The sequence below is a fragment of the Lytechinus pictus genome, chromosome 7 (genome assembly GCF_037042905.1).
Source record: "Lytechinus pictus isolate F3 Inbred chromosome 7, Lp3.0, whole genome shotgun sequence".
Classification (NCBI taxonomy): Eukaryota; Metazoa; Echinodermata; class Echinoidea; order Temnopleuroida; family Toxopneustidae; genus Lytechinus; species Lytechinus pictus.
In genome coordinates, this window is record NC_087251.1 from 30956091 (window position 1) to 30969422 (window position 13332).

General features: G+C 35.4%; 1 protein-coding gene across 7 annotated transcripts in view; it reads left to right on the forward strand.

The window, feature by feature from the left end:
• LOC129264570 (baculoviral IAP repeat-containing protein 6-like) overlaps window positions 1-13332 on the forward strand; it is a 62841-nt gene that overhangs the window by 6071 nt on the left and 43438 nt on the right. For 6 of the 7 annotated variants that reach the window (XM_054902461.2, XM_054902464.2, XM_054902463.2 and 3 more), the window contains exons 3-12: window positions 776-957; window positions 5410-5538; window positions 5837-6096; window positions 6411-6456; window positions 7671-7753; window positions 7988-8108; window positions 8655-8980; window positions 9980-10056; window positions 10332-10457; window positions 11211-12818. In XM_054902461.2, coding sequence (XP_054758436.2) covers window positions 776-957; window positions 5410-5538; window positions 5837-6096; window positions 6411-6456; window positions 7671-7753; window positions 7988-8108; window positions 8655-8980; window positions 9980-10056; window positions 10332-10457; window positions 11211-12818 — 2958 coding nt within the window. Of the gene's footprint in view, window positions 1-775; window positions 958-5409; window positions 5539-5836; window positions 6097-6410; window positions 6457-7670; window positions 7754-7987; window positions 8109-8654; window positions 8981-9979; window positions 10057-10331; window positions 10458-11207; window positions 12819-13332 lie in introns of all 7 variants that reach the window. The other variant, XM_064102481.1, reaches the window with a different exon arrangement.

The following is a 13332-nucleotide window of genomic DNA, read 5'->3' on the forward strand; positions in this document are numbered from 1 at the left end:
AAAAAGGTGCGGTTAATAGACCGTTACTTACGGTATATATCATTGGGGGCCATGTTGTTTTTTCTGTTGTCTGCAAATTCGTAGCAGAGTACAAAATGGCCATACCCATACACCTGGAATTTAATGTTTCGGGCCCGCTCAATAATATTATTTCTATAGCTCTGCTTGGTTGATTAAAGGTCTGAAATGTGCAATATGATATAGAACTGGATAAGAAAATTTAGATACTGAAGTGTTTGATATTCTCATAGCTATTGGTGACACTAGATTTCTTATGTATTGCTATATTTTAGCGGTCTGGAAGAAATTGCATCAGAACCGACAGCATCAGTTGGTCACTGCTTTGATTCAGCCCTAATCGAAAGGGTGATTCCATGACATTTGCTCCGGCGACGATTGCTCCGATGGACAAAAAACTCTATTGCAATCCTCATTTTAAACCTATGTCCTCTGAGATATTAAGACCGAAGCAAATGTCGTGTCACCCAAAAGGGCACAAGAAGATCCAAGTCCAGTGAGAGGGGCATTAAGGCCAATCAGTAGGGTAAAAAGGCCTTTGTCATAGCCTTTGATTATTTAAAAGTCCTGATTATTTTTTGCTGCCATTTACATGTACAGTGCATCTAACAATTTTATGTGTGAATATTTAACATTTACAACACATTTCAATCTGAGGTATATCTATCATAAAGTTCAATAAATATCTTCAGTACCCATTTCATAATATTACCTTTCTGCTATTTTCTTTCTTGATGTGTTTGTTAATTTTGAGAAGCTCCTGCTAACAGACATGTAGAATGCCGTTATCTGAGTGGATCAGATCAATTGTTCTTAACTGATGGCTACTCTGTGGGATTGAGGAAAGATCTGGGTGGAGTTCTCCTGCTAGACTCTGCTCTACAAACCTCGGTCACTGACACCAACAATGATGTCATGGTTGAAATACCTTATTCTGAGGTGAGGAAATGAATTTTATACCAGCTATCGGGCTTCACCATGCTAAAAAAAGCCCCGGGGGGGGGGGGGGGGGGGGGGTACTCACGAAATCAGGCATTGACATGATCCACAAGAGAATAATATAAGTATTCATATATTTAGAATTTCTCAAGTGTATGACATAACAACCTCATTGACATAATCCACAAGAGAAATCCTATTCTCTGAATGCACAATTAATGGTATATTTGATAACAATAATCATATGAGGCGCCGAATGTACCAATATTACATAGAACAATTATTTGTTATATAATCATTATTTATTAAATAATAACTATTATTTATATATAATTTACATTTTATTTGTAAATAACTACTATTATATAAAATATCATTTCTAATTATTTATATATAATTCCAAGTAATACTTCATTATTTGTAAATAATAATAGTTCGACATTCCATTATTTATAAATAATGATTATTTGTTTTTCATTATTTATAAATAATGATTATTTGTTTTTCATTATTTATAAATAATGATTATTTGTTTTTCATTATTTATAAATAATGATTATTTGTTTTTCATTATTTATAAATAATGATTATTTGTTTTTCATTATTTACAAATAATGATTATTTGTTTTTCATTATTTATAAATAATGATTATTTGTTTTTCATTATTTATAAATAATGATTATTTGTTTTTCATTATTTACAAATAATGATTATTTGTTTTTCATTATTTATAAATAATGATTATTTGTTTTTCATTATTTATAAATAATGATTATTTGTTTTTCATTATTTATAAATAATTTGTTGAGTTTTCCATTATTTATAAATAATGATTATTTGTTAAATAATGAAAACGTCTACTTCATTATTTATAAATAATTTTTTCGAGTGCACCATTATTCTCATTATTTATAAATAATCATTATTTAATGTTCGAGTTTTCAATTATTTATAAATAAAGATTATTTGTTAAATAATGAAATATCTACTTCATTAGTTATAAATAATAATTTAGTTTCAATATCCCATTATTTATAAATAATCATTATTTATAAACAATTTTTACAGTTTGCCATTATATACAAATAATCATTACTTATATACAAATAACCATTATTTATTAAATAATGCCATTATTTATTATATAATGCCATTATTTATTAAATAATGGAAAACTCGCTATAACATGCAAATGTGGGACCGCCCATGATATGAATATTCATGATGCGATTTCCTTTTTCGTGATTTTTCTTCACAAATTTTTGTCCGTTTCCTCTTCATAATGACATTTCTTGAAGCAATTTTCTAGGGATATGGTCTGATTGTAATATTCTTTATTTTCTATATAACTTCGTCTTCGTAGAAATATCAAAAAGTGTAATTTTATACGATTTTTCCTACAGTTCACAATTCCCATAGGCGCGCGTGTATCGTAGGGACAACCGGTGAATCGACGGAGTGCTCTTCATCGAAATACTACGTTGGTTGGTCCCCGGAAGTGGCGGGCGGAATTTAGCCTGAATCCTCGATGGAAGTCGATCAAGTGCATATGAGCTGAGAGAGTGAAATATCAGTGTACTTGTACAGGCCCTTCTACTTTTTATAAATATTTCTTGTTGCTTTTTTTGTTAAGTTAATTTTTCCTGGTGTAGAGATAAGTTTCAGTTCTAATAATGCACTTCAAATACATTTTGGAGTGTCTGTTTGAGGCGTTTGGGGCGATTTCACCCTGGCCCCAAAATTCTCGCAATGACAATACGGGGGCATGATGACCCCTAAATTTTTAAAAACTTATTTTTCTATTGAAAATTATCACAAAATTCACCAAAAGTGTGCACGAAAGCCTTCGTATTTCACTTTTAAAACTCCAAAAAGTGCCCAAATGATAAGCTTGGTCGCTTCGCTGTGTCGCTTTCAACTTGAGAACGTTTACGCGTCTGCTTCCCCCCCCCCCCCCTCCTCCGAAAGAAATTCTGTATACGGCCATGCTCTAAAGAGCCTGGCACATTGATTTATGTATACTTTCATTTTCATTATTTTTATCTCATTATCAACATGGCCTTACGCAGAATTTTTTCCAGGGGGGCCGGGGCCGGAGCATGACGCGCGTAAACTTTCTCAAAAAAATCTTGAAAGCGAGACAGCCACGGGACCAAGCCCAAATGACAAGCTTGGTCGCTTCGCTGTCTCGCTTTCAACTTGAGAACGTTTACGCGCGTCTGCCCGGCCCACCCCCCGAAAGAAATTCTGTGAACGGCCATGCTCAAAAGAGCATATATGGCACATTGATTTATATGTACTTTTCATTTTCATTATTTTTATCACATTATCATCATGGCCTAGTTTTACACAGAATTTTTACCGGGGGGGGGGGGGGGGGGGAGCAGCTAGGACGCGCGTAAAGTTTCTCAAAAAAATCTTGAAAGCGAGACAGCGACGCGACCAAGCTCAAATGATAAGCTTGGTCGCTTCGCTTTTTCAAGATTTTTATGAGAAAGTTTACGCGCGTCCTGCTCCCCCCACCCCCCCCCCCCCGGAAAAAATTATGCGTAAGGCCATGATGATAATGAGATAAAAATAATGAAAATGAAGTATACATAAACCAATGTGCCAGGCTCTTTAGAGCATGGCCGTATACAGAATTTCTTTCGGAGGAGGGGGGGGGGGGGATCGAAGCAGACGCGTAAACTTTCTCAAGTTGAAAGCGACACAGCGAAGCGACCAAGCTTGTCATTTGGGCACTTTTTGGAGTTTTCAAAGTGAAATACGAAGGCTTTCGTGCACACTTTTGGTGAATTTTGTGATAATTTTCAATAGAAAATCATCATGCCCCCGTATTGTCGGCATTTTGGGGCCAGGGTGAAATCGCCCCAAACGCCTCAAACAGACACTCCAAAATGTATTTGAAGTGCATTATTAGAACTGAAACTTATCTCTACACCAGGAAAAATTAACTTAACAAAAAAAGCAACAAGAAATATTTATAAAAAGTAGAAGGGCCTGTACAAGTACACTGATATTTCACTCTCTCAGCTCATAAGCACTTGATCGACTTCCATCGAGGATTCAGGCTAAATTCCGCCCGCCTCTTCCGGGGACCAACCAACGTAGTATTTCGATGAAGAGCACTCCGTCGATTCACCAGTTGTCCCTACGATACACGCGCGCCTATGGGGATTGTGAACTGTAGGAAAAATCGTATAAAATTACACTTTTTGATATTTCTACGAAGACGAAGTTATATAGAAAATGAAGAATATTACAATCAGACCATATCCCTAGAAAATTGCTTCAAGAAATGTCATTATGAAGAGGAAATGGACAAAAATTTGTGAAGAGAAATCACGAAAAAGGAAATCGCATCATGAATATTCATATCATGGGCGGTCCCACATTTGCATGTTATAGCGAGTTTTCCATTATTTAATAAATAATGACATTATTTAATAAATAATGGTTATTTGTATATAAATAATGATTATTTGTATATAATGGCAAACTGTAAAAATTGTTTATAAATAATGATTGTTTATAAATAATGGGATATTGAAACTAAATTATTATTTATAAATAATGAAGTAGATATTTCATTATTTAACAAATAATCTTTATTTATAAATAATGGAAAACTCGAACATTAAATAATGATTATTTATAAATAATGAGAATAATGGTGCACTCGAAAAAATTATTTATAAATAATGAAGTAGACGTTTTCATTATTTAACAAATAACCATTATTTATAAATAATGGAAAACTCAACAAATTATTTATAATTAATGAAAAACAAATAATCATTATAAATAATGAAAAACAAATAATCATTATTTGTAAATAATGAAAAACAAATAATCATTATTTATAAATAATGAAAAACAAATAATCATTATTTGTAAATAATGAAAAACAAATAATCATTATTTATAAATAATGAAAAACAAATAATCATTATTTATAAATAATGAAAAACAAATAATCATTATTTATAAATAATGGAATGTCGAACTATTATTATTTACAAATAATGAAGTATTACTTGGAATTATATATAAATAATTAGAAATGATATTTTATATAATAGTAGTTATTTACAAATAAAATGTAAATTATATATAAATAATAGTTATTATTTAATAAATAATGATTATATAACAAATAATTGTTCTATATAATATTGGTACATTCGGCGCCTCATATAATCATGCACTATGCTTTAATTGCTTGTTGGAGCTCAACAAATTGTTTACATTAGAGCATCTGTAACAATGACTACTTATTTTTAGCTGCTTTGCAGATTTATACGATTCTCATTTTCTTGTAATCTCTGTCAACCTGTCAAATAAGCTGACAGAGGTGCTGTAATATCAACAGTTTTTTGGACAGAAGCCTTGTGAATGACTGCACTAATTCATACACACATGTACATACTTTTATCTGTTTTGAATTGCAGGCAAGTCAGCTTCTGGCATGCCTCAGGAAGAACAAGATTGCCAATTCAGAGACTGTCATGGAGAGTATCGAAGAAGAATTGGAACGTTACAAACTTCCAAATGACCATGCTTACCATAAAACAACTAAGGTAACGTACCCCAATTCATGGATTCCCTTTCATTCATTGCTTGTTTGGATAATATGGGCATGCCGAGGAGTTTGCATTGTTAAAAGGAATATTATAATATGAAACCATATAGAAGTAGATCAAGATGTTTTTGTGTTAAAGAATTAGGACTTAGGATTGGTATCCTTTATTTTGTTTGTATTTTGTCACCATGTAGACAGACCCCAGTCCAGATAAAGAAAGTCTAGGTACAGGTACAGGTGATGGCTGAAGCAAGTCCAAGTGTATTAACCCGTCTTGTCTAAAACTTGTTTTCTAGTGGGCTACTGTTCATCTCCGCCTACCCCATGCTACCCTCAAGAAAGTCATCAACGCCCTTGTGGTTGAGCTAAGTCGTACCCACCAACGGGTTTCTGCTCTTCCAATCTGTACCGCTATCCTGGATCGTCTTCAGAGACTCTACCCTGACGGACAGGAACCCTTGGTTGTAGGGGGAGATAACACCATTGAGAAGTCCCAGATGTACAGTGAGGCTACCCGGAGACAGACATTCGCTCAGTGGCCCCACATGGACTACAAGTAAGAAAACATTCCACTCATAACCTTGAGGGCAATTCCATGAAATATGTAGTTTGGATCCCCTGTATATGGGAACTTCCTAAAAAAGTTTTCTATTTCATATGTAACACTTCTAATGCTATCTGGCTTGAGCAGTTCATGGAATGAAGTAAGAATGGTGACAAATGGGATTCAGAGGTCTGAAAATGTGGATTTCTTTATGGAAATGTCATTTAGATGATTGAATGTTTTTATTTTGTTTTGAAATGAGAAGTGATATGAATGTATGTGTATCAAAAGATATACTGTATACATATATATTTTTGTTATTACAGGTGGGCTCTCCCTGAACCTATGGCTCAAGCTGGCTTTTACCATCAGGTACATATTCTGTGTTATGTTCTTGTCTTTTGTATTACATGTATGAATATGTCAATTTATAATTTGTTATAATTCTAATTACTTTGTCAATCTATATATTTTTTGCAATGTTAAGGACATGTTTTAACTTGTGTATATATTTTTATTTTGTTAGAGATCATATTGCAAAAGGGGTAGGGGGAAGGTGGGATAAGTTGAGCATAGGGGCAAGTTGAGCCACCACCCCCAGGCCAATAATGAATGAGTCAGACATTGTGGTGGTGTCATGTATTGATGACCCATTGCATAACCCCTAACCCCACCACATTGTTTTCAACTTTGAAACAAAAAGTACTTTTTTAGAGGGAAAAATACAAATTTCGGCCAAAAAAGTAAAAAAGGGTGTGAATTAGATAAGTGCTTTTTACGCACACACATCTTTAAATATAATAAAGACATAAGAACAACATTGTTAGCCCAGGTGTGGATCCTCACTCTTGTCATAGTCTTTTACATGATGGATGCATACGAAATGTGTGGATGCGAAATTATCGCATAAAGTTTGGACTGGGGTAAGTTGTGCCAGCAAACATGGGGCAAGTTGAGCCATGGTAATTCTTATGGTAATGTATATATAAAAAGCAAACAAACCTTAAAAAGCCATCGATATGCTGGCAGAAAGGAGCAAATTTATATGACTGTTCTCTTCCTTTTAGAGGATGTTAGTATTTATAGAGAATTAGCAAGTGAAAAGACTTAAAATAAAAAATTGCATGCTGGTTCTTCCCCCATACATTTTGTACATAGTTTTTGTGGCTCAACTTACCCCAGAAGGTGGCTCAACTTACCCCACAGATGGGGCAAGTTGAGCCATTTGACATCTCTTTTTTCAAAGGTGAAAATTACTTTCAGTGTGGGGGTAGAAAGTTATATATAGGTGAGAAATATTTCAGAAGAATGAAATTTTAAAGCGAGGTACTCATTTCTACAAGATTATTAATCATATCAATTCTAACATGCAAAATTCAAAAAGTGTCGCAACTTACCCCGCCTTCCCCTACTTTTTTTACTGCTTATGTTATTCTCATATTGTTAATATGAACTTATTCATTTATCATTATTTTAGTCTTACTGCCTCTCATGATATGTTATGGCAAGTAAGTTACAGTTTGAAAAAACATGTTGTGATTTGTCAGATTTTAATCTTGATTACCTTGTACCTTTGTTGTTTACAGCCCTCTTCAATAGGTGATGATAGAGCTATGTGTTTTACCTGTAGTGTGTGCCTTGTTTGTTGGGAACCAACTGACGAACCTTGGTGAGTAGGATTGATTTGTGTAATTTTTTTAACATTGGTTACCGGGATTGTTAACGGAATTTTGTTTCAATTTTTCAAAATATCACTCAAGACTAAAAATCCCCCCAAACATACAAGTGCTCTCTTTTTTAGAAGATTCTGAGCCGATGATGATTTTTAAAGGATAAATGGAACCATGGAACCATGTGTTCTATCATAATCATTTAAAGTTTCCACTTCTCTCATTACATTCAGGTCAGAACATGAGAGACACTCTCCCACTTGTCCCTTTGTGAGAGGAGAACCAACCCACAATGTTCCTTTCTCTGTTACCCTCTCAACCGGCCCAGCTCATTCACACAGCAAGACTGAAAAGGTAATATGTCCGTCTTTAATCGTTGAATGGTGTTAAATATTCTGTATCCCAGTAAGTAGCAGAGGGGTATATATCTCATGAAGAAAAGCCTTTCTATATAAATATTATTATCTTTAATTACCATGATTCAGTAGACCATGCACTTCAGTACAATATTGCTCAGCAAATATTGGACATAGGCCTGGTGATAATTTATTAGATTTTGGTGCATTGTGCAGTTCTGTTCATCTTATGTTAAGTTATAGAAAGTAGAAGACAAAATAAGTCAATTCTTAAGTTATAGAAAGTAGAAGACAAAATAAGTCAATTTCAAGATATTGTTATTAAGTTTGAGAAAGAGAAGGACAGAGAGATTTAATAACATTTCATACATTCATACATGTATGAGATAGCTCCATCTCAGGTGACATTTATCCAAGATCTGGTGTAAAAATCTTTATCTAGTTCACAGTGAATTTAGTTTATCTAAATTGATCCTATTTTATCAGAGTCATGAATGTTATCAGTTTCATTGTTTTGATACCTGTGATTGATTGATTTGAATAGATATCATGTGTTAGTGAGGGCAACACGTCTTCTTTAATGGCAACCTCTACCGAGTCTGGTCGTGTCTGCATCTGGGAAGTCCACGAACAACTGAAACTAGCCACCAGATTCATCGTCAACCCCAAGGATCCCATCTTCAAAGGACAGGCACCCGTGATCATGGACACAGAACCAGTGAAGGCTGTTAAGCAGGCATGGATGACACCCGAGGTGCCGGTGTCTGGTACCAGTAGTAGCAGTAGCTCTACCATTAGTACCTCGAGTAGTACCAGCAGTGGAAGCACCGGCCATGTTCCTATGAAGGATGAACTAGCACCAGTCAATAGGTAAGCCTTTCATATCTTGTGCCTCTGCATTGCAAAGTGGCAGCAGAAAATGGTATGTGTCTACAGTGGAGATTGAGTCTTCCTCCAAATAATCACTGCATCCACATGTCGGCCTCTTAGGCTCGAATTCACGGAGGTGGTTTTGAAAACCCACCGTTGAATCCCATGGTTTATGCAGATTTCCTGTATAAATTATGCTTAATTCACTGCGTATCGGGCGTGTGTATAAAAAATGTCCAATGCTGATGCGCGCTTTTGTCACAGTGCGCCAAATTGACGCCTGTTACCATGGTTAGATACGCTATTTTATTCATGAGTCCACTGTTTGAAGAGTGGACTCATTAATTCAAAATAGTGGACTCATGAATAAAATAGCATACTTAACCATGGCAACAGGCGTCAATTTGGCGCACCGCGACAAAAGCGCGCATCAGCATTTGACATTTTTTAATGTACATAGTAAATAAGCGTAATTTTTACAGGAAATTTGCATAAACCATGGGTTCAACCGAGGGTTTTGAAAACCACCTTTGTGAATTCGGGCCTTACAGTCATTGTCACTGAGAGAAAGGAAGACAACAAAATCAGCTTTTGTTGTCACTTAAATGACAAAATTATTTTGTATTCACAAATTGTCCACTTTTGAATAAATAGGTAGTAAACTTTTTACACAGTGTAAAGATTTGGTCATGTACATAAGTTAAATCTGAAATAAATTCAATTGTTAATATTTATCGCAGTTGTTTTTTAATGTCTTACCTTGTTACCTTTTGCAATATTCATACAATAAAATGTAGATCACAGATAATCTGTAATGCCCCTCAATTTGAGTGTGGTCACATATGATTGAAGAATGCATATGTGCTAGTGTGGTCACATGCAAACATTTTCATGCAACCTAATATTTGTGCAAATGATGAGACACATTCTAATGATTTAAAGTAAACACACATGTCTGTTAATGTTTGATATTGACAGTGATTTTTATTTTCTGCTTAGCCCCAAGGGACTCCCTGAGACCTCATCTAAGACAGACGAATTGAAACCAGACCCTTCAGTTGAAGAATCAGAAAGAGGTAAGGTCATTGTTTACATTCATTGGTATTGGTGTCTTTGATTAAGCTTTTGAGCACATCAGAACATTTCAATAAAATTATTTGATTGTAAATGAAAATAATCTCATTGCTTTACAATAATATAGATCAATGTCCATATTTTTGTAAAACTGCAGGATTAAATTTATTCAAATAATAATGTTCAGTTTTTGTGTAGCGCATATCATATTACCTTCACACTCTGGCAGCCTGGCTGTAATGGTGTATTAAAGTGATTTTTTAAATGATGATTGCAGAAAAAGGAGCATTTGGTTCTCTGGAGGTGATAGAAGTGAGTGGAGCCTGGAAGAGCTCGGACAATGAAAAGCCGGAGTGTAATGGCCCGCTAACTGCTAATGAAGGAATTCCAATGCACAATACTGGTAAAAAGCTCTTATTTTATTTTATTCTTCATTTGCCTTTATGCAGTGATTGCTATGTAATATTTTATGCCGTTGCCAAAATGCTTGTTATATTGAGAGTTTCTTAATTGTCAATGTGGGAAATATGTTTGTAGGAGAGCAAATATTGTTGGGTCATGAAACATGTTTAGCATTCAAATAGATATTGTGGTATGAAATTGTAATTTGAATAAAATAAATGAACCTGGCACAAGTAAATAGTGCATCGCAAAGTATAAGAGATTTTAAGGTGACAGTTTCATTACTAATAAAGGTGTAAGATGTATTTAAGGGAAACAAATTAATGAAGTTGCCTTTATCTTGGTAAGGCTAATGTCATACATGTATCAGTTAAATTAAGGTGCTCTGCATTATTTTCCCAAATGTAACTTCTGAAGGTTTTCATGGTGAATGAGAATAGTGTAGTGAGCTTCAAGGTACACCATGTATCTTTTGTGGGAAATTGTTGGTCCTGAAAAGGACCACCCAAACTCGTTTCGACAAGTGTGTTCTTGTCGTCTGAAAACTACTGCACTATTTTCCCAAATCTTGTCCATTTTAGATTGATTTAATGTGTAAGCTTGATGCAGTGATGTATGCAAGTTTATTATACATGTGAGACATTTGTGATAAAAAAGGCAGCACTTCTCTATTTGATGCCAGGACACTATTACCCTACTATTGTGTTTGTAAATGCTAATCACCGTGATGATTCCTTCTTCTTGTTAATACCAGTACCTGCAGTGGGAGATGAGGAACCCTCAGATTCTGTTGCAGTGTCTGCTCTGGGTATGCTCAATGCCAGCAAACTACCAAGTATAGCAACGATAGGAACACCAGATATGTCTTTCCCTTGTCTTGTGGCTGGAGTTAGTATACGAAATGAAGATCAGGAACAAACAAGTAACAGTAAAGAGGAAGTTAGAAGCAACAGTGTGATAGAAACAGATAATTTCATTGATTTAGATAGACCAGGAGGTGATGAAAATGGAGATGATGCTGGCACAGGTGGTGCTCCACCAAAGAAACTGAAGTTTGCTGATGCATATCTTGGAGATTCAGTTGATGGGGATGTCGATGAGAAAGCAGGGAATAAAGTGGCGTATGTGAACTACTTGGTTGTATACTGCATGATGTACAAGGGAAAGTTGTTACCGGTCGTCAAGAAGCCTGGTGAGAAAGCGTCATCGTCCTCGGGCTTTCACAAAACGCAGAGCATGTACTTTTCACTTTCGCAAGAGACGCAGAAGCCTTATTTGGATGATGATGAACTCGGATACAGTGACCTTGAAGATCCACTAAATTTCCAGTTCTCTCCCATGGTGAACAACAATCCTCCACCTGTTGCATCTGGTTCAGGGTCTGTGGTGTCAAAACAGGTGTCTATGAGTGTGAATGCTGTTCAGTGTGTAGAGCTCCCGGAAGCAGTGCAAACAAATGATTATGTGGTAACGTCTGTCAGGACCTCCCTGGATGAACAGTATCTGATGGTCGTCTTGAGTCCTCATTCTGGGAAGATGTTTGAGAGAGAAGCAATAGATGGTGGTGTGGACAAACAAGAGAAGGTAGATCCTGTAAGTATAAGTACAGAGTCTACAACGGAATCAGTGCAAAATGACTTGAACAAAGGAAGCTCTTCTTTCATGATGATGAGCAATGAAGATTGTGGTATAGGTGTAGACGAGGTCGATACCGGGCCTTGCTCTTCAGGAACAGATGATGCTGATTCTAGGACTAACCACCAACATTTTGTGAAAGACGGACCTCCCAAAGCATCATCTGGAGGTTTTCTAGTCATCTACAAGTTAAAGCGAGCTGGCCAGATGATATCCATCGAGAAGGAACCATGCCATATACACCGGATAGCCTCTCCCGAGGATTCATTGTCGTACTTGACACCTCTCCCGTCAGGGGTGACAGATGCCAGCAGTGATGAAGAAGAAGTAGATCCGTACATGGACAGCTCTACAGACAATATGGATAAAGATGAAACTGATTCACCATCACCACCCTCGATAGGCAAGTGGACGGCACTAACTCAAAATGGCCATCTGATTGTTTTTGATGCTGCTTCTTTCTCAGTACTCCTGTCTATCTTGCCATCGCACTTTGAATTTACGCTGACTTCCTCTGGTGCAGAAGACAAGACAAATAGCTATATAGCACTTACCTATTGTACAGGTATGGAAAGACTCTGTGTATGCACAGGTGGAGGGAAGATTAGCTTTTTACAGCTAGATGATGGAGAATCTTCTATTAAAGTGAACAGTGGAGCCGATCAAAAGGATTCAGGGAAAACGGCAATACTAGATAGCAGACTGACTGCCAACATTGACAAGTCAAGTGAGTAATCCAATATATTATTTTTCTTCAAAATTTTTTTTTCTTTTAAAAATGTGTTGATTTATATTTCCAAAATATAATCAATCCATAATTATAATTTGCTCTATGGGAATATTTTGTGGCTAGTTGGTCTTCTAGTCAAATGGCTTGTTTAAAAAACCAATGAATACATGGATGCAATTTTGTAGTGTTTGACGACCCCTCCCCTCCCCCCCCCAAAAAAAATCAAATGATTATAAAATATAATGAAATGATACTGATATAAGTTATAACGGTAAATGGTGAATTGTTCAAGAGTTGAAAAACATTTTGCTGTTGTGACTAAAGATTTGAGCCAAAGTCAGAAAGCAAGTGAGTTTGTGCAATTGTGAACACAGTAGTCTACTCTATTTTTTTTTTGGTAGTACTCCAAGAGGGAATTATCGATAAAGATAATTATCTACTACATATTGGATTATCTTCAAAATTTATTTTAATTTGAATGTAATCTAAAACATATCAGAGATCAATTTGA